This window comes from Fundulus heteroclitus, unplaced genomic scaffold, assembly GCF_011125445.2.
Source record: "Fundulus heteroclitus isolate FHET01 unplaced genomic scaffold, MU-UCD_Fhet_4.1 scaffold_760, whole genome shotgun sequence".
NCBI classification, from domain to species: Eukaryota; Metazoa; Chordata; class Actinopteri; order Cyprinodontiformes; family Fundulidae; genus Fundulus; species Fundulus heteroclitus.
Genome location: NW_023397209.1, coordinates 32400 through 54843, shown reverse-complemented (window position 1 = coordinate 54843; position 22444 = coordinate 32400). Strand labels below are relative to the sequence as shown.

At 39.7% G+C, this 22444-nt stretch overlaps 2 protein-coding genes across 2 annotated transcripts; one reads left to right on the top strand and one right to left on the bottom strand.

The window, feature by feature from the left end:
* Positions 1-1358: 1358 nt before the first annotated feature.
* On the top strand, positions 1359-16298 carry LOC105928563 (glutaminase liver isoform, mitochondrial; the record flags this gene model as incomplete). The annotated part of the gene is given in 16 exon segments (XM_036134203.1): positions 1359-1480; positions 5299-5428; positions 5502-5581; positions 5669-5832; positions 6574-6632; positions 9018-9050; positions 9145-9203; positions 9294-9360; positions 10321-10371; positions 11497-11673; positions 13386-13517; positions 13624-13716; positions 13799-13860; positions 14305-14381; positions 14542-14605; positions 14696-16298. Coding segments are annotated over 16 exon segments (1527 nt in total), but the record flags the coding sequence as incomplete, so codon positions are not given.
* Positions 16299-18864: 2566 nt separating this feature from the next.
* On the bottom strand, positions 18865-22083 carry spryd4 (SPRY domain containing 4). Its single transcript, XM_012865882.3, has 2 exons — positions 21915-22083; positions 18865-19788 (listed from the first exon to the last, which is right to left on the bottom strand). The coding sequence occupies exons 1-2, from the start codon at positions 22045-22047 to the stop codon at positions 19247-19249; spliced, it is 675 nt and encodes a 224-aa protein (XP_012721336.3). The 5' UTR covers positions 22048-22083; the 3' UTR covers positions 18865-19246.
* Positions 22084-22444: the final 361 nt, after the last annotated feature.

Genomic DNA, 22444 nt, shown 5'->3' with positions numbered 1-22444 from the left:
GGTTTTATGACCATCTTATGCAGTCGGTCTAAATATACCTGGAGTGACACTGTAGATTGAGGGAATTAACATTAGAAGGTAACACTGCTTTTCACACCCTGAATGTTTCATCTCCAGGCTTTAATTTCTATTAGCTTTTTACGTTTTCCACGTCGTTCCTAAAAAAATAAAAAAATAAATAAAAGGTAATGAACCTCTTGAGTTCCCATGTAATCAAATTATAATATATATCGATACCTAAAGGTAAATCAGGTAACTCACATAGTCTTGTAAACAAAAAAAAAAAAAATCAGATACTTCTGTATGTGATGAACAAATACACTGGTTAACATAAGACAGTTGTTGATATGAATTCCTGATGACGTTGCTGCGATAGTCAGAGCTTAAAAACAGACACACCTGGCTAACTCAGTGTCTATGGCAACTCAAGTCCTTTTTTTAAAACGGCCGTGCGTTCAGGAGCCGTGAGTGTCACACACAACACAGGTGGCAGCTTGTTCCGCCACAGATGACTGGAGGTGTTTGTAGAGGTGACTCAGGCAGAAGATAGATGGTGAAAGAGCAGGCCAGGTTATTAGCATAAGCACATTGGTGGAAAAAAAAAAAGGAACAAAAACCTGACCTGACATAAATTCGGAGTTCAATAAGAAGCAATATTTTTGGACATATAGTTTAACACTACTGACACATTTTTTAGACCCTTTTCTTCGGCACATAATCCATTTTGTCCTTTTGAACTGCGGTTTAACTGAATTTAAGAGATGAATAAAATCATTTCAGTTGTGTGCTATTTATGTTAATAGCTCATGAACTCACATTTAAAAACCCTCCTGTGTAACCTTAGGAACAACCTGAACGGAGCCCCAACTTTACTATGTGTGCCTTGAGGTGAAGAATTTCACAGACATCAAATAACTGCGATGCCGAGCTCTGAGCCATTTGTCAGCTCTGTTTCCACTTTGAAGCACTCATCAACTGTGATGAGTAAACGAAAAAAAGAAGAAGGAAAAAAAAAACACCCAAGCTTCTCTGGTCAGAAGGGTTGTGCACATGGTATCCCCAAAATAGACCCACGTGCTTTGTGCAGCCACTGTCAGTGACACCAGCAGCAGGAGTGAGATAGCGGCAATCCGCTTTGCTGCCCTCCTCAGTTCCTCGCAGGCACATTTGTGGCTTTGAAATCCCCTAACCACATATTTCAAAGATTCCTGTAGCTGACAGCAGAAGATCATGGTTTTGACTTAATACACTGGAGCCCGTGCAGCGACAGCTGTCATTTATCACCCCCCCACCCCCGTCCTACCCTCCCTTCTGGTAAAAATGAGTTCAAACACATCTCCTCTCTCCGTCATCTCCAGGCTCTGAGAAGAACCGGTTTGTTAACATCTGACCCTCGGCTGCGGGACTGTGTCCATCAGATGAGACAGTTCACACGGGATTCCATGGGACCGGTCATGATGGACAAAAAACTTTTCAGAAGGTGAGAAAAGTTTGAGCTTGTTTATAACATGTCCGAAACGTATTCAAAGCGCTTCTATGTATTTCATTCGAATTTTAAGTGATAAAATAAAATACATTTCAACCAAGACCCGTTCAAAGTCACCTGACTGCTTAACAGTGTCTCGCCGTTAATCCAGATGTTTGGTGAATGCCTCAGAGGTCTGTTAAGAGAACAGCAGTGAACAAACAGCATCCTGAAAACCAACGAGCACAGGACGGCTCAGGGATAAAGGGGCAGTGACGTTAAAAGCAATGTTGGGTCATAAAACAAAGATTTGAACATCTCATAGATCATAGGCCCCCTGCCTATCCTGACCGGCTGGGTGAGGAGAACATTAATTAAAGAATAAGTCAAAAGACCCATGGGAGCTCAGTAGCAAGAATCTATCGTCAGCAGCAACCAATCATTGTGCACTCAATAAATCTGCCCCTTATCAAAGACATTTGCAGTTTGCCCTGGCCATGTAGGGGTTCTCATCAAACATTTGAAGAAGGGCTCTGGTCAATGAGGCCAAAACGTGAGCTTGTTGTCCTACAGGCAAATGCTATGTTGTGGCGGAAATCAACGCTGCACATACTCTGAAAACCTAATCTCCGCGGTGAAACTTGCTGGCGACACGGCTTTTCTCCAGCAGGAAGCTAGTCAGAGTTGATGAGAAAGATGGAGCTGAACACATGGCAACCTGCGAGAAAAACCTCTCAGAGGCAGCAAAAGACTGCAAATCATGTTTTCTACCAAGCCTATTCATGTGTTTAGAGTGGCCAAGTCCAGAATTTCTTGTCCATACTTGAACACCGCTGTTCATTCTGACTGGGCTTGCGCTGTTTAGAGAGACTTGGAAGAAATTCTGTCTCTAGATGTGCACAGCTGATAAAGGCAAACCCCAAAGGTCTTGCAGCTCTATTTCCAAATGATGCTTCTACAAAGTATCGACCGAAGGGGGCTGAATACTAATGCGCGGTCTCACATTTCTGATTTGTAGTTGTGAAAACACAAAACGAAACGTGCGTATCGTTTTCTTCCATCTCGCAAATTATATCACATTTTGTGCTGTGTCTCGCATATAATCACAGAAAATACACTGAAGTTCTTGGTTACATAGCATGACAAGATGTTAAAAAAATAGGAGCGGTGTGAAGACTTTTGCAGGTAACTGAAAGCAGACTTGCCTGGATGTGAGAAGGGAGGCAGAACAACTTCTGCATTTGCTTCAGTAAACATTCTGGATGTGTCAATACGGAATAATCAACGGTTCAAAGCCAACACACCTGTTCCTTAATGCATGGGGGGAAAAAAAAACAAAACGATAGATGCGTACGAGCGGTTGGGTTGGGTTAGCCTGAGGGACTTTAATGTTTTTTTTTTGTTACGTAAGAGAGGTGATTTGTGGTCAGCACTATACGAGTCCTGGAGAGTGACAGACACAGGTGTTTTATAGCTGACAGCTGCTATGAAGCAAATTCATGTGCATGCACGCATGGCAGCCAAACTAGCGGAGGTGAGAGGAAAATAGTGGGGTCTCTGAGGCTGCTAATGAAAGGGCATCATTCTGGTTGAGCTCCAGACTGGCAGTTACATTAGCGGGCTCAAAGGCACCACACTCCCTGCTTTCCTAATACTATAATTCCCTAACTGATGTGCAATTCACTCAGACTCATCTCCCCTTCTGCGGCAGCGCATTACTGTCTCCGGCTAAATTAATCAGCCATAATGTTTCTGCTTGTTTCCTAAAACAATGGGATTACGGCGGCCTCATCGAAAATGTCCTTCTGGAAGTAGCGAGAGCAATCTTCTGTTGGTTTTTGGAAATGGCCTGTATCAATAATGCAAGCCGCAGCGCAATCTCTTTTCCTCCTCAAAGCCTCCCACTAACATCACCGAGGGCTCACGGTCGCATATTTTAGTTTAGACCAGCTGAGGGAGAATATACCATTACCATTCCTTGAAAGCGTGCCGCGTTACCCCGCCAGTTATAGCAACGGTTGCCAAAGTTGTGCTCGGCACCCCACTGTGTTTCGTCCATTACCAAGGATGGGGGTTTTAAGGTATTCTCCAAATAGGATTAAATGTAAACGTGTTTCTTATAAATAAAGGCAGCATTTATATGGATTGGAAATCTATGAGGGGACAAAATCATCCGCATTTATTTGCAATCCTGGTAACGACTTGTGAAAAAGCCTTGGAATGAACTCATCTTTTGCTGCAGCAGCGCAAACTCGCTCTAAAAGATTGGAAAAAAAAATTTGACCCCTCACATGAGTGCATTTATTCAGTGAGGAAAATCTAATATTTAGAAATAACGTGTTATGTCAGCCAAACTTACCGGCTGACATAACGCTGGCCTTTTTGCTACTTATACTTACTTCTCAGGTCGGAGGAACTCTGAGTTAATTTCCCACGAGTTCCTGTTTTCCTGGGGTAAAATGGCTTTACACTGCAACCGATTTGTCTTTAAAATGTCGAGGATGATTAAAAATGCTGTTCAAGTCAGGCAGAGTTTTATTAATACTCTGGGTCTTTAGAAGCACAGAGAAAGCAGATTAGCGTGTACATATTCATAATTCCATGGTGTGCTTCCTCCTCTCTCCTTACACCTTTCCTTCCCCCTCCCATATTTTCATCCTTCCTTTATTGTTTACTGCCTTCATTTCTTCTGTTCTTTTTTTCTACCTAATGCCCTTACTTATTCCCCTTGTGTCCTCCTCTCCTTGTTTCTGATCTCAATTCTAGGGTCTTAGATGCTTTGGCCCTGTCTTTCTTCCAGGTTTCTGAAACCTTTGTGGAGTGCAGGACATTATCGAAGTCTTAAAAAAATTTATAATAATATTTCAATCATCTTTATTTGTCATTGTGACATACATTCCAGTGAAGTGTGACCTCTGGATTTAACCTCTCCGTGTTTTGGGAGCAGTGAGCTGCTACTAGACAGCACCTGGAGAGCATTCTGGGGCCAGGGGTCTCGCTCAGGGACCTGGAGAGACAGTCTGTGGGATTCAAGTCTGAGAACTTGAGGCCTTTCCAGGATGCAACCGTCCCTCTAGGCCACTACTCCCTAAATAGAGCATTTGAAATAACAATATGGTGGCCTCTACAAGTAAAATAACAATTTTGGTATTAGGTCTGTCAACAGGATAATCATGTGACCAAACCAACACAGAAACAGTTCACCAGACACGAAGTGAACCTTCTTAGTCCCCTATGTTTGCTCCAATCCTGTGAAGTGTTATAAGAGAAGATTAACCTCTGCCCTTTACTCAAAAGGGGGTCAATTTAAAAATAAATTTCAGTTTTCTTCCCCCAAGCCCCCGGAGTGAATTGAAGTGCTCAAATTAAAGGTATTGCCGCAGAATTTATTTAAAAGTTTTTGTGCATCTTTGCCAGGCATACCAACAAATGCAAAGGCCGTCACATAGTGTTGCAATATACAATTACTTAGTTAGTGTGTTACCAATGTTTTTACACAGTAACCAATGACAGTCACAACTCTTTCACCACTGCTGTGTTGAGAAAGCTGAATAATTGGAGCCATGGATTTATGACAATTGAAATCTATTGAAATCAAAGCTTATTTTCCAATGTTGTATTACTTCCTCATTTAATTAAAATCTTTCCAGTGAAAAAAATGATGCGGATTTAAAAGGTGGACATTTCTAATTTACAAAATCCCATTAGACATTTTTTTATACAGACGTTTCTTGGGAACCATTAAGGGCCCGTCTCATTCCTTATTTATGAAAAGTCAAAGAAGGGTGCCCAGCTTAATCAATATTTTATCATTATCTGTCTGTTGTCTGCAGGTGCGTTGGCAACAACATCATCTTGCTGACTAAGGCTTTCAGAAAAAACTTCATCATCCCTGACTTTGAGGAGTTTACCCTCCAGATCAACAGGATGTATGAGAGCGCCCATCAACAAGGAGGGGGACATGTAAGTAAGAGACACAGAGATTCAGCATTTGCTTAGTCACCGTGGCACGGTCTCATGCGTCTCATGTCCTCAGGTAGCCGATTACATTCCTCAGCTGGCAAAGTTCAGCCCGGATCATTGGGGCGTATCCGTTTGCACCATAGATGGACAGAGGTAACACGGCACCGCGCTTTGCCTCTACAGCCCTAATAAGACTTCTTTTGTCTGCGCTTCTACCTGGTTGACCTTTTTGTCCCGCAGATATTCAGTGGGCGACACCAAGATTCCCTTCTGCCTGCAGTCGTGTGTGAAGCCCCTGGAGTACGCCATCGCTGTGCACGAGCTCGGCAGTGAACACGTTCACCGCTTTGTGGGCAAGGAGCCCAGTGGCTTCAAATTCAACAAACTGTCGCTAAACGAGGAAGGCAAGCGATTCACGTCATCTACTCTAGTCGCCTTGTCAGTGCAATAAAAATAAGCAGCAGCGCTAATATGCTTCATCCTCCTTTACGGCGTACCGCATCGCCTTTAGATTAGCGGTAACACTCCACAGCAGCTGTCGTTGATTCTGCAGTCTGTCGTCGTGTCCAGGGAGGAAGGTCCTGCCAGTTCTTCGCCCGGTCCTTGTGTCTGGAGTAGCTGCTCGGTTGTTTTTGGATCAGTGCAGTTGTCATGTGCTCCTCTGTCAATGAAATCTCTCTTTGTGAAATGTCATGTTGTCTCTGCGCACAAAGCAGACACAACGGAGATTGTTGTGAACCTAAAGGCAGACCAAATGACCTCTAAGAAATTGGTTCTGACCACAAATCTTAATTGCCATGATTGGCAGAGGATAGATTCAACAGACCCTTAAACTGGCTTTATTTTTATTCACTCTATTATAAAGTATGTGCAGAGCTCACATTTAGCCTAAACTAACTTGTTTAGGCTAACAAAAGAGCAACAAAGCCAAATAACAGAAAAAGTGTTTAAAATGGACTTTTAAGTCTGATCGTTGACCATTTCATCACCTCTCTTTTTTAGTTATTTATTTTCATTTGGTTTTTCACCTACTGTCACCTACAAGTCCCCCGCAGTAAATATACCTTCTGCTCAGAGCAGTTCGTTTGTCACGTGGTTAGAGGCAAACGTGTGACGGAGTGCTTTTGTGTTTTATTTTTGTGCAGATAAACCACACAACCCCATGGTGAACGCTGGAGCTATCGTCATTAGCTCTTTACTGAAGGTAAGCTTTTACTATTGCTTTGTTTTTTGTTTTGTCTTTTTGAAGGTAACAACCATACAGTATTAATAAAACTCCACTCAGTTTTCTATTTTTTGTTGTTGTTTTGTTTTTAATAAGAACAAAACAGAACAAATTGAACAAATAATCGTGTCTCTGTTTTGAATAAGTAAACGAATGAGTGGAAAACTAAATAATAATATTTCAGTTAAGAATAAGGGTCATTATGCATCTGTAAACTATAAACTGAGTTGCTGATGACGCAAAATATTTGACAAAGGAATGCAATTTAAAAGAAAAATGAGCGAAACAGGCTGCTGAAAAGATCTTTGCTGCACTTAAAGACAACTTGACATCCTTAAAGAGGTAGTTGGATGTGCGCCTCATCAAAGTCGATGTAGAAGTGGGCACGTAAAATATCCGATCCCCAAATACAGCCATGAAGGGGTGCATCACTATAAGCTTTGTCAAAACCGCAAATCATTCCAAAACAAGGTTCAAATTGCAGGGTGAGACATGTCTTCCATTAGTCTGATATGTCAGGAAAGGTTTGGAGATTTAGACTCTGTTTAAAACCTTAAACTTCATGCAGGGTTTCTGTGAAGCCTTAAAATGGATGGAATTTGCTTTTATCATTTTCCAGGTCTGGGGGTTCATGGAAAACTATTTTCATTCTTCTATTTTCTAAAGGAAAACATGGAATAAGTCTTAATAAATGCAGTGGTTTTTCATTATTTTATATTAAATGACATTTTATATTTATCATTTTAATCATCCCAATTCTGCTTTTGACTTAGTGTCTGAATGCAAACTCTTTCCACAATCAAAGGAATATTCTACAACTTTTTTGAGGTAATTTGAAACTCAGGGAACTGTAGTTCTTTCCAGAATAAAGAATGAATTGATCTCTTAATTTGTGATCGTTTAAAAATTCCTTTATAGATTATAGTTCCCAGGGTTCCCAAACTGTGCTTTAAGGAATCTGTGTTTAGTGTGTTGTAAATTTACAGTACTTACAAAGGTTATGAAAATTAAAACATGGAACCATATGAATAACACTTACTAGAGCGTGTGTAAAGGCCAGCCTTATCCCACCGCTGTCAGCTTGGTGCCGACGCTCAGAATACCAGGATGTTCTAATTGTAATATTGTCAATAGACATTAGTGTACCATATATGTATATTAGAGTCAGCTCTGGTAGTATGTTGACACTTTACAATAGAATATGAAGCACTGAAGGTGTCAGGACAAAGCAAAGAGGAACAAAGGAAGCAGCTGGTCATGTCTAAAATCATGGCATTAAACCCAGTCCTCAGGCCACATATGACGTCTTATTCTGTCATACAGTTATATTCCTGATGAGATATTAATGCGCATCCAGCAGTTTTGTGCTTATGGGTTTATTTCATTTAAATTCTGAAAGACGATGCTCTTACTGTTATCCGTCTGTATTAATAAACTGAATCCTATTTTCCACACTAGTCACAAAAGAAAAAGTTGTAAGCTGGTTTTGAAGTCAATTTAATGGCTTTTGCTTTAAAGCCCAGACAACATTGTAATCATAAAAAAATACTGTTTTTTTCTTTTCTGTTTACTGAAATAGAAATGTTTATAATCTGCCTTAAGAATTACTTGGTGTCAGTGCAGCGACATCAAGTAATACCTAAGTGGACCCTGTGGCAGCTGGACTATGGTCATAGTACCTGTTGTGAACACGGGTAGCCCTATTTTAGCCGTATACGGTCATGTTTCCTCCTGTGGAGACCTTTTAACGTGTCTCAGCTGACTGATGTGAAGGTCATCTTATCAAATGTATCTCGTGTTTGACAGTAAGGGACAGAGCCTTTTTGGGCCTGACAACAGGGGTGTGTGCCGCGCGTGTGCTCTGGGCCAATTACAGCTGCTGAGACGGAGGGTGTGTTTACCATCTGCGTTCTGCATGTGCGTAAAGCTAAGTTTAAGCAAATAGTTTTATTTGTCCTGGGTCTGTAGGAGGTCAAGTGGAGCTATGCTTGCAACCACAAAAACATAAAAAGATTGAAGGACATAACTGCTGAATATGCCCTTTTTTACTTCTCTTAATCTTTGAGTCACTAAATATGAAAAGGACTGCAGCTCCTTCTTGGCAACTGCATGACCTGCTACTGATCTTTTAGCAGTAGTGTGAAATTCAAGCAGAGCCATAAAACAGCGGCCGGGCCAAAGTGAGCACGTCGCCACATGGAGTGCCACGCTCATCAGCGGCATGTGCCCGTTGCACAATGACACCAGGCCAAGCATGCTCTCAAACGTGAGCTGCGGTACTCAAACACTGCCCCCTGTAGGGTCCCAGTGAAGCCCTGTGAGCCTCCTCTTTGTAAAATGCCCTCTTTTTCTCTCATTCCGTAGCCTCTTTCAAATAAAGCGGAGAGGTTTGACTACGTGAGTAAACGTTTCAGTTCATTTAAAGTCGTCTTTTAAGAGCTGGGTTGCTGATGCTGACTTAGTGCTGTCTCTAAATATGATGTTTCCACAGGTGATGGACTTCTTGAAAAGCATGGCTGGTACAGAATATGTGGGGTTCAGCAATGCCACGTGAGAACCGAGCCCCCCATGAATTCAGAGTGGTTGTCCTCTGATGTTTTTATTGAAATGCTGCTTTTCATACCTGTTGTGTTCTTGCAGTTTCCAGTCAGAGAGGGAGACTGGTGATAGAAATTATGCCATCGGTTATTACCTGAAGGAGAAAAAGGTTTGTGTTCTTATCTTCCTTAGTTTCTGTCAAAGTTAATAGAATATGATGGTCATTTTCCTATTACTGCCACTTTTGGTGAAGGTGTGTAAAAAAAACCTCAAATGACTCTTTTATTCAGTGTTAGAAAAATCTCTCATCTGGAAATGATTACTTTTTTTTTTAAACGTAATCGTAATAGTAAGGTTGTGCAAGACTTATTGGCACCCCTAATAATCCCTAAGAAATACATTTAACTGAAGGTGTTTTATACTACATACTTAGATATTTAAATTTGTACTCCATGGCTTTCTGTTTCCCTGGGATATAAATATGCTACAGCACACAGGTCGATTATTCTTCTAGCCACTCATTAAAATGGGACAGACATGAAACATGACATTTTTGTGGCACTAGTGGCCTTTATTTGATTGTAGGCTGACAGGAAATGGGGTTGAGAGAGAGGGGGAAGACATGCGGTAAAGGTCCACAGGCTGGTAGTTGAACCCGGGGACGGCCGCATCGAGGACTGAGGGTCGCATGCTCTACCCCTACACCACCGCTGCACTCAAAAACATGCCATTTAAGTAAAGCAGATGTGTGCTTATCTTTATAAGTCAGGTAATGATTACAAGAACATGGCTTCTTACGTAAACGTGCCCATATCTACTGTCAGAGAATTACTTAACATCTGTACAAAAACAGACAAGACCGTCTTTTCCACCATAGAAAAAACAACAGTCAAATTTATCTTTCCACCATGGACAGTTAATGGACCACTCACAGACACATATCAGTAAATAAAAAACATCCCAAAAACTTGTGATTAGAGAACTGCTACAAAAAGTCTCATCTAGGACTTAGCAAGTCTCCATTACAAAAATTAATTTATAGGCTTTTCTTTACATCTTTTCCCAAGGTGCTAATAGTTGTACAGGGCTCTCATTGCCGATGTGCTAACTCTGGTTGCAATTCTTGCAGTGCTTCCCTGACAATGCAGATATGATTGGAGCCCTAGACTTCTACTTTCAGGTAACTATTTATTTGTTTTTTTACTCCTTTTGATTTAATTATTCAGGTGTATGCAAAGAAAAATGATTCAATGCAGAAATTATATTCAGAGACAATATATATATTGTCTCTGATTTACTGATCCTGATTTGAAATGTTTTTTGTTTTTTTTATGGTTTATGATTTGTAAAGGTACATTGAATGTATACTGCTCAAAAAATAAATAAAAGGAACACTTAAACAACACAATGTAACTCTAAGTGTATCCTTTATTTTTTTGAGCAGTCTATATTTAAACCGCTGACGGTGTAATGGTTGTTAATGTTAACAACAGTTTCCTCAACATGTGGGAATTGGTTTTCCAATTTTTATGTAGTAATAATAATAATGCCTTGAAAACCATAGTTCACTTTACCGTATAGTAATTAATAAACATTTGTAAAACATACACAGTTAAAGATTTTACTCATATTGATTATGGTGTTTTGAAATACTGACTCAGAATGCACGACTCAAATAGGAAAACATGGTTTTAAGCTCGACCTGAGGATCCTAAAACAGGTCTGGTCTGGGTTTTTTTTTTTTTACTAAGAGAATACATGAGTCAATGATCATATTCTGTGCTTTTAAAACATCTGTTGTAATAAAACAATACAAATGATTGCTGATTGGCCAAGACTCATTGGTAATAAAAGCTGTTTACTACAGCAGCAAATGTATAGAAAATGTTCACTGTTGTTGGACACTTTTTGGAATAAAAATACATGTAATAATACTTGACAACTGTAAAGAACTTTTTAAACAAATTAATTTTTCCTTAATATAAAATCTTCAGATGAATCAAAAAAAAAACTGAAAACATGCTGACTATACAAACAAATAGTGAAGGAACCACATTATAAACTCCTCCGTTTGTTTGAGCAGGATCTGGCTTTATTGTGGTGGTTTAAAGTTATTATTCTCAAAGACTAAATGTTTTCAGTCAGGAAAATCATGAGGGTATTTTGATGGAGGACTGTTAATTGTTTGGCCCAACATTGGTTTCTCTTACTCTTTCACAACAATCACCTGTCTGCATGTGAGGCATTTAGGAAACATTTGGAAATGTTTGTCACAGAAAGTCCTTTTTATACCTCTCCATTCCAGTTGTGCTCCATCGAGGTAACCTGTGAGTCCGGAAGTGTCATGGCTGCCACACTGGCCAATGGAGGCATTTGTCCAATCACGGGCGACCGTGTGTTAAGCGCTGAAGCCGTCCGCAACACTTTGAGTCTAATGCATTCCTGTGGGATGTACGACTTTTCCGGGCAATTTGCCTTCCATGTAAGTGCCTTACTTTGAACTTCATAAAGGTTTTCATGGATGTGGGTCAGTTTGCTCCTCCAATTGTTACCCCCAATTTCTTCCTTGGAGTGTTAGAATAGCGAATAGTATTTTGCATCTCTATTTCCATCTTGTACAAATAAAAAGACCTTTATTTTTCCAAACAAGTAATCATTGTTTATCAGTTTATTTTCTTGGTTGTTGGGCATTGTGATTATTCACTGAATTTAAATAAATGTTTAATTTCCCTTTGGGTTTATATTTTTTTATTGAGATAAATAATCATTTAATATTTAATCATATATTACAGTCATTACTCCTCCCAATCAATCACAAACGCATATCGTCCAGCCCTATTCATAACCCCACATAAAACTAAATTACCTATAAGACATTTATTTCAGTCGTAAAACCTAATTTCTATGCAGAAGACCATGAGTGGATTTCACAGTGGTGTGAAAAAAATTAGCATTTATTTAGCAACGCTGTACATATGTTTTTTAGTCTGTTCTTTTTTTGTGTGTACTCTGAGCCAGAGTATTGTCACTACGAGAGAAACACGTAGTGACAATAAAGAATCTTGAATTTACTATAAATGTTAATAATGTTAAAGTAACATAAAGGAACAGAATGAAGTTAAGAAAATACATTTGTGAAACTGTTCTGTAAAACATGGCACCCCTTACATTTATTCCCAGTCATAAGGGCTTAAATCACATTCAGGTAAAATATGAAACTATCAGGCGTTTTGAAGGATGTTTGCCTTGTTTAAACCTTTAGTTTGGTGTACTTCTGACTACCGAAGTGAGAGTGAACACAATGCTGAGAACCAAGTGGCTGATGCCTTCAGACGGGAGGATGTAAGAGCTGAGGACAAGTTTGAAGAGGTGCTAAATGTATTTGAGATCAGCCGTTCCACTGTAGAGAAACGCGTCTACAAATAGAGGAAGACATACAGAGCAACTGCCCTTGTGCCTACGTCTGGCCATGGCATGTTCATCCAGAAGATAGAATGCAAGATAGGGCTGGACGATAATTCAATAACAATATATATCGACCAATAGACATATGTCGATGATAAAAACAAGGGTCAATAAAAATTTCTTTTTGCATTCTAGCCTATCATGTAGGTTAATATTACAGTCATTACATCCTCCCAACCAATCACAACGCAGACTCAGGAAGCTCCACCCCCTTCAGAGAGTTCAGAGAGCACATGTTCGTTTTTCTTTTTTTTAAAACTTGTAGTTTTGGTACAAACTTGGTTGAATAAAGGGTTGAGTTTGAATTCATTGTTTGTGTCTGTATCTAAAACCAGCTATTTTCTTCCTGGTTTTAGATACAGAAAAAAATAAAATAAAAAAAATAAATAAAACCAGGTATTTAAGCAACAGCATAAAACGGTCGGGGCTGAACTTAAAGTATATGTTTTGCATTTGTTGATAATTATCAATATCGATCACTATGATTTCTATTTTATCGATATGTTTTTTTTTTATATCGTCCAGCCCTCATGCAAGATGCCAAAAGAAGTCTCCTAAAATCCCACCACAGGACCTGTTGCAGGCCTGTTCCTTTTTGTAAAACAACCAAAGCAAAAATGTTCAAATTGACCAGTAGCCATTTTCTAAAAGCATTGTTGGCTTGAGTACAAGTGGTAGCGAATTAGGAGACATTTAGGCTCTAATATTGTTTTGGTTTTCCTTGTTTAGGTTGGTCTGCCTGCAAAATCTGGAGTTTCAGGTGCCGTTTTGCTGGTGGTTCCCAACGTTATGGGTATTCTGTGTTGGTCACCGCCACTGGATCGGCTAGGAAACAGCGTCAGAGGAATTCAGTTCTGTCAGGTAAGCTGCTTACAGTGTCTTTGTCCTTATTCCGACAACTTTAAACAATTTTTAAATATTTTTATGTAAACATAATTTATTGATCAACTGGATTTTGATCCAAAAGGAGCTTGTGTCTTACTTCAACTTCCACAATTATGACAACCTGAGGCACTTCACCAAGAAGCACGACCCCAGAAGACGATCAGACGACGACCCGGTGAGTTCAGTGCCGCTACTGACCTCAAATCTGGATGTTGTGAAGATGTTTAGACGTTGACTTTGTTCATATCTTCGTTTAGAACAAGTCAGTCGTTAACCTGATGTTTGCAGCGTACAGCGGTGACGTCTCTGCTTTGAGACGGTAAGTAGAGACAAGGATTATCTCCCTAACATTCCAGGATCTAAATATGAAACTGACAGTAGCCCCAAATCTTTTCAGTCATATCCAGTACGTTTTACGACTAGGTAGATAAGTCCATTTATTAGTTTATTTAGTCTTTTTGTTTTTTACCACATAAGGATCCTCAATATACAGTAACACATGCTTTATGCTATAAATCAGTAGCTTCCTGATTTCTGCTGTAGTTTAGGGAAAAAAACACCTACAGGAAGATCTGAAGAGGATCTCTGGAAACTGAATTAAGTTTAATGTTATCCTGAATAGCATATTTTTGCTGTAATTGTTTTCATTTTTTATTGTTAATATGCAACTTTTGTTTTGCTCTAACACAGCTTTACACAGTAAACCTCCCTAGATTTAAAATAACGTTTCTATGTGCGTACCTCCTGTCTTCCATCGCCCCAGGTTTGCCCTCTCCGCTGTTAACATGGAGCAGAGGGATTACGACTCCCGTACAGCTCTCCACATCGCTGCTGCCGAAGGTAACACTTTCCCATAGTAGTTCGATCATTCTTCAATTATATCGGGTTTGGCATTTAAACAAAAGTCAATGAAATATGGCATTTAAAATGCTGCGTTGCAGCGGGCCGTGTCCTTTCTGTCCTTCAGCGTTGTTTCTGCTCGTTTCCACTTTTCTCCCAGGCCACGAAGACGCTGTAATGTTCCTGACAGAAGTATGTAAAGTGAATCCCTACATTAAAGACAGGTAGGGGTTTGGTCACCATTCATCTGATACTAACTCATTTTATTAACTAGAACAGCCCATCCATGTCCATTTCACACTGTTGTCTATCAGATGGGGCAACACACCCCTCGATGACGCCATGCAGTTTGGCCATGATGTTGTTGTTTCAGTCCTGCAAAAGTACCAAGGCGGGTACGCAGACGGCGACTCATCCAGGAGCACAGAGGAACAGGGCACCGTGCTGGACACGATAAAAAGCATTGTTTAAAAAGCCCCAGAAAGGTTTGGATTGCAAACCTTTTGTTGCACAACTGAAATGAATGACACGACAGACGGTTACTGGGAAAACTGATGAATGACTGACTTTACTCTCTTTTTAAAGGCTATTCTCTTTTAGGGTATCAGAAAATTTCTTTGGGGCGAATAAAGTCCCAATCAATAGGATAATTATCCTCTTTGCTTTATAAACCAAATGAAGAGTCAGAAATATTAAAATCTTCCCCAACCAAGGGCGATAAAATGTGCACTTTTAAATGAGGGCGTGGAACTGTTTTGGGAAGGGAAAAAAAAGGGGGGGTGTTGTTGTATCTGTGCAAAAGAAAAGGTCAAAAACTGAACATACTACAGTACTATATCGATAAACAAGTTGCTATTATTACTAACTTGTTTACCATTATTTGATTGTGTAGCAATATTCTTTCTTTGCACATCGGTTGAATTGGAAAATGTTACTGATGTAAATATTTAAACTGCAATATTTATTTTTTAAATATTGAAATGTTGTATATTTTACGTTGGCCCCTTTCACACTGAAATGAGATCATTATAGGATCATTATAAGACTTACAAGTAGCTTATTGCAGATGTGTTCTGGAGTGCATTACAAATAATACAAAATCCTCTCATTGTTTTCAGCTTGAACAAAACTTGGGTAGAACGGTCATGGTGATTTGTTGTCATAGGGGGAGGCATATAGGCGTTCTGGAGGCAGAATGGTGGCGGTGGTAGTGTTTTTTATAAAGTGAGGTTCAAATACACTTTATGGCTCAGTCATCAGAGAATTTAAATCTGGACCGGGCAAGCAAGCTTTGTGCCCACTCCATACTCTCAAATCGTTAAGTAAGCTCGTGGAATACTGTTGGAGGAGGTGACTCTATGTGCATTGCTTTTGCTGAAGGTCTCTCTTAAACCAGCATGCAACAAATGAGCCCCACCCTCCGCACGCCGTGCCACACCACGGTCTGCTGCACACAGGAAGCAGCACCCTCCGGTAAAAAATAATCCCAGGAAGGGAGAAGCGCACACACCTCCAAAGTGTGTGGGAGCGTAGATGTGCTGGTTGCTGAGCGACTGACGGAAATCTTTAGGCTACAGCTTAAACACAGTCCTTGTATCTTATTTACATTATGATCTAACTTGTAATGTAAATGTATTCATATTGTAATGTAATTTGTAATATATTGTAATTAATATGTATAACGGAATATGTAAATAGAATATTTCAATATCATCTGAGCAACACAAATGCAATACAATACACGCAGACATTTTGGATTCTCTCTTCATAATTCCACCTGCGGTCAAGCGAGTGGTTTCCTCCTTTATGAAAGGACTAAAACTGGTTGTGGAGGTGCAGAAATGTCACATATATGGAGAGAGAATTTCTGTGCATCCTGACATGGTTATGGAAACAGTCTGGTGCACCAGCGGTAGCCGTGCCAGTAGCCGAGCGATACAGAGTGATATTGTGGAGTGATCTTACAGGGCAGTGGGGTCCAATGTAAGCCCTCAAGAGCCGAGATCCTGCATGTTTTAGATGTTTTCCTGGTTCAACACACCTGACTCAGATGAACAGTCACCAGCCTCTGCAGAGCTCGTTGACGTGCCGAAGATGTATTTAATTCATTTGAAACAGCTGTGTTGCAGCAGGCACAGATCTAAAACAAGCAGGACATCAGCCTCCAAGGACCGGCATTGGACGCCGCTGTTGACGAGCGTTGCTGCATCCTGATGAAAGCCTGAGGCCACGTCAGACCAGGAGCGGGTTACGAACATGGTGGGATCAACACGGGGATGTGCTGCCGATGTCCGGACCATGTTGAGGGTACAAGGGAGCCAATTAGAGATGCAGAAAATGATCTGTCTGGTGAGTACGAAGTGTAGCCGGCTCATGATTACTTTCGCACAGGAGGAGGTTTTCTTAATTTGAAGCAATTCAACCTCCCTCCAACTGGTAATTAAAAATTGTAGAGGATTCATCCAGTGTGAACAGGGCCTTAATCACAATGCTCTGTGGATGAAACTCTGATGTTTCATGAACGATTTATTTGACTGGGGCCTGAAAGCCACCGACTGTTTTGCTGAGAAAATAATGTGCACTTCAGTATCCTTGTTTTGATCCCAATCAGCCGTGTTTTCTTGTTCTTTAATTAAGCTATTTCTAAATGCTCACGGTGGTGTTCAGGTTTTTAATAATTTCTTTTCACTGGGATGCACCCATTGTGAGAGTCTGGGCCAATACCAATATTGTTAAGAATAATAATGAACCCATTGTTTGCCAATTGAATATATGTTTTTTACTACAAGTAGTTAAAACCAGGGAATACAGCTGCTCCAGTTAGGATTGTACATGTTTAGGACCTAAAAAAACATGACGCCATAATAAATTATTTCCAGACTTTTTGCATCTTTAACATTTATCTTGTGTAACTCACATGAAAATCAAACCAATATATTTGAGGGAAAAGATAAAACAGTCAAAAAGCTCAGTAACCTGGTTGCATAAGTGTGCACAACCTTAAAATAATCCTTCACTGAAACAACTTTTGATAATCTATTAAGCAGACACCTGAAGCTCTGAGGTCAAAGATGAACATTTGGAACTGCTCACAATCTCCTTCACCTTGTTTGTTTGTTGTTTATTTGTTTCAAACCTTCTTGCAAACGTATTTCTTTGACCAAACATACAGTCGGGTGAACACAGCAGATATGGGTATGCAGATTTATGCAACCAGGTTCTAACACTTGTTTTAATTCTTCAATATTTCCACTTACACGGTTTGTTTTTCAGCTGAATTCATCAGGTTCTGTCACATTAAAAGGGAACTTTTGTTTGGACGTAATTTATCGTGCTCTAATTATGTTAAAAACCTGGAATTGAAACAGGGTTGTCTACACTTAAGACCCAATGCATGCAGAAATGCATCCATGAAGAGATTGGAATCAGACTATTTAAGAATTTCACATATTTTTGGAGTATAAATGCATCAACTAACAGCAAACACCTTGATGCACTTTTGAGTTTAACAAAAATCATAAAGTATGTTACAGACATATTCACTGACTCCATTTATGCATGGAGTCTGGGAATTTCTATTTGGTTGGGTTGAAAACAGTTCCCTCTATCAAAAGTGAAATGATGTGCTGCAGGTTTTAGGTTGGAATCCCTAGAAGAAAAAAATTAACCAGAAGCTGTAAAAGTCAGATTTGGCAGATCAGACATCAGCTGACAAGCCTGATCAGTGCATCTCTAAAAATGTTATTAAAAGTGTTGTTTCAAATTCAAATACTTTATTGATCCCAAAGGGAAATAAAATGTTGCTGTAACTCCTATTGATCCAAATTCTTCAGAGTTATTGTAGATCGTGACGGCTGTTGGCAGGAAAGATCTCTTGTAATGAATTTGAAGAAGTCTCTGACTGAAGACACCATTTTCCCAAGACGGTCTCATGAAGCGGGTGGTCAGGCTTTAAGCACCATGAGGTACTATCTTTGAATGAACATGGCTTTACGGGGTTTTTAAAATTTGATTTCCAGCTTTACAACTTTTACATTTGAATTTAAAAAAAGCTCTAAACATAAAGATTTTCCCCCATTGCCATGAGTTGATTCTATTTGTCAAGTAACATCTGATGTCAACATGTTTAAGCAAGCAGCTCTTTAGTTTTTGTTTAATTTTACTCTTTGCCGTCATTATTTACCTCCCATGAGTTTGGAAACCTGGTTAAAGTGAATATAGGGTGTTATATCACTTTAACCTTGAACAGATAAATATATCTGTTTAAGGTTTCTCAAAGCAAGGATTAAACAGTTTTTGCTTTTAACCAAAACTGCAAACACACCTTAAAATTAGATAAAAAATGTCTTATCTATTTTTAAAGGTGTAAAACTTAAAGTAGAATAACTACAAAAGTGTATTTATTTTTTTACTCGACACTTCTGTACAAATCTTCAGTTCACTGTAAATATTGTGCTGTAAATAAAAAGAAAGCTGTGAAAAATGTCATTGAAGTTATTTTATTAAACAATACATGGTATGAATACGGACAGAAAGAGGTTCTGTGGCGGTTTAAGGTTTACGATTGTGAAGAATACCACGGCATGCACTGTATAAGAAAGAATTGGCAGCTAATGTTTATCAAACAAAACCACACGTCCTTGTTTCCTCTTTTAGTCTCTGAGGTAATATTCCAGCGTGTCGTCGAGCCTCGACGACACGCGCACTGAATGAGTTTACATTATTCCATGTGATGATTCACGGGACCACAGTAATTTACATTATCTGTAGTTAAGTCCTATTGCTGATTTTCCTGAACAATTATTCAGGACGCTGATAAATGTTTGCCTGATAAGCGCCGGCAGTCATCTGTATTAATCCCATGTTCAGTTCAGTCCTGCGGGTTCTTCCAGACCAGAATGTGTAAGAAGCTCCCCGTCCCAAAGTCCAAACGCGGGGCAGACGGGAGCTCCGAACCGAGCCCTGAGAGCGTGAATGATTCTGGGCTTCTCGGTGTCCACCAGTCCCAGGAACCCCGCTTCATAGTCGAGCAGGATCCCCACTCGGTCCGGCTTTCCCACCAGAGTCACAGGAACTACCTTGCTGTTGGTCATGGCGAACCACTTCCTTTGAGCGTAGCCGAACACCCAGGAGGAGCTGTTGGTGCCCACGCACTCGTCTCTGGACATCAGCGCCTCTGCTACCCCCAGGCGAAATTCCTGGGACTTTTTGACCGTCACCTCCCAGTAGTGTCGTCCGCCGCTAATCTTTTTGTCGCCGAACACGACAGCCCAATCTCGGAAGCGCTCGGGGTCGTCTTGGACTTTGGAAGGGTCCAGGCCCAGCATGCGGTAGATGATGCCGGTGTCTTTCTTGAAGAGGTCCAGGCTGCTGTGAGCTGTGCGCTCATCGAGTCTGAACTGAAGGTCTGAAAGTAAAAAACAAAATCTCAACATATCGGTATTGACCCAAACACTTGCTACAGGTACATGTTAAGCTGCCTCACTGAGAATGATGGCTCACACCTATTTTGATCATAGTCCATGTCATTATGAGTGGCAAATTAGGGCTGGACGATAAGGCAATAACAATATTTATCAATCGATAGAGGCATATTGATGATATAAAAAGGGTCAAAAAGTTCAATAGAATAAAAGTTTTCATTCCTTTTGCATTCTAAGGCAAGTTGAATTATTGCACTCTTCAGTAAGACATTCAAAGTTATGTAGGTTAATATTACAATCATTACATCCTCCCAACCAATCACAACGCAGACCCAGGAGCCAAGCTCCGCCCCCTTCAAAGAGCTCAGAGAGCACGCATTTTTTTCTTTTTTAAAAACTTACAGTTTTGTTAAAAAGTTGGTTGAATAAAAGGGTTGAGTTTGAATTCAGTGTTTATGTGTTCTGTATCTAAAAATAGGTCACTAGGCAACAGCATAAAATAGCCAGGGCTGCACTTAAAATACAAGTTTTCAATTTGTTGATAATTATCGATATCAATCAATATGATTTCTAGTTTATCGAGACGCTATTTTTTTTCCCCCCTATATCGTCTAGCCCTACTGAAAATATTTCCAAATAACCACAATTGTTTTTTTTTTGTAAGAAAGAAGAATCCGGGACCCGTCTTTAACCAGCTGACGTGGTGTGGGGGAGGGGCAAAGCTGTGTTGCTTTTTTTTTTTTTTTTTTTTTTAGAGCCAGATAAAACTGGAATAGGCAATTACTGTTGTACCTCATTAAAATCAATTTTACAGGGGGGAAAAACTGCCGTTCTGGATCCTTTACTTAATAAAACCTCTGCGTACCTTGATACCCATGACCAGATCATCACTACCATAAATAAACCAAAAAGAAGCTAAGTAGGATTATTGACAAGACCTTACAGACTTCATAGTAGAACTATTGCCTTTTATTTCTCATAGCAGATGAACATAGCAATCAATAATTCTCAGAAAGGTTAATTTTGCCAAACTGAGATGACGGTGGGGCTTCACCTTCAGTGTAGTTTAACGTGTGAGCCTAGAATGACCAAAAACAGCCCGTCGCAAAGACCAACTCGTTTCTTCTTTTCTCTTATTTACAAAATGATTCATTTTGTGCAGTTTGCTGTAGACACTTTTAGCCCAACCTATTTTTTTTTTTTTTATTTTTTTTTTTGCCACTACTTAAAGATCTACAGTCTCAATACAGTTCTGAGGAAAGGATAAGCGATGCTTTGGGTTCTGGTCCATTTGCAGCTTCCTCATTAAGAAGAATGTCAACATGTCCTTGAAGCAGATTAAAATGTTTCTCTAAAACACAGACACGATCATGGGATTACCTTACTAGCTGCAAAACATAAATCTAAATCTTAAAGCCATGATGTTGCATCTGCAAAAACCCTACTACAAAGCAGCATACTACTTTCTTATGTATTTATTTACACTCCTATACTGACTAGTCAAGTTTCAGTCAAAGCAGATCATCCATTTAAAATACCTAAAATTACTTTATTTTAAACCGTAAGAGTACGCAATTGACATTTAAACTCAAGGAGCACCTCTATGCATGAAGTGTGTCACAAAGCTCTATCATACTGGCGGGCATGTTTCTGCAAGTCAAGCAGTGTGCCAACATGGATCGCAGGCTACACCCATTATCGGACAGCATGTCTGTGGGGATCATTTCTAAACGAATTTGCGCTCATGCACTGGGAATTGCAATAATTAAGTAACACTACTTTTTTTTTTAATTAATACTTGGTCATGGCCTGGCTTTAAATATGTTACACGCACTTTTTAGATCACATGAACCTTATAGCCTGCCTTTGATTATCATGGCGGGGGCTCAAGATAGTTTTCTCCTTTTTGTTTTTGGATTTTATTTTCGGACTTGGAATCCCAGCTAAAGATGTGACGTTTTAACACGAAGGCCAAAGAGCAGCAGATGGAAAATCTGGCAATAATAACCATGTTTAGTCAATAACTCTCAGACTCAGCTGCGCCTATTACCGGACATTGACCTCTAAGTAAGTACCGTCAGTAATTGTCTTCTGTAAAACTTTCACTTACTGCTCCCTGTTGACGTGCACATAAGGCGCCTCCTCGCTGACAGACCCACTTCCCGTCTGTGTCCTGCAGACAACGAGGACACTGTCCGTCCAGCCCAGCGACAGAGGGGAGAGATCCTTACGGACATCGCCATGTTTTTTTTTTTTTTTTTTTTCTCCTGCTGCTGCTCACGTGTTGTTCCTCTTTCTTCTTCTTCTTCTTCTATTGTTTTATGGCGGTTGGCAAACAACTTTTGGTGCATTACCGCCACCGACTGAAATGGAGTGTGAATCGGGATGACCTACTCTAATATCCTACTACTATAAATAATAAAAAATAAAAAAAAAAAAATAAATAAATAAATAAACTAAATCCGTTTTATCAAATTAGTCTTTTTAAGATATCTTAATAATAAAGAATAACCCTCTGATTTGGTGTTCATATCTAAAAGATATTTTATGTTTAACTTTAATTTACTGTTTTGTAATCTATTTACCAATTCATTTCTCTCAATATGATATTTACTACAAAATAATATAACGTGCTCCACT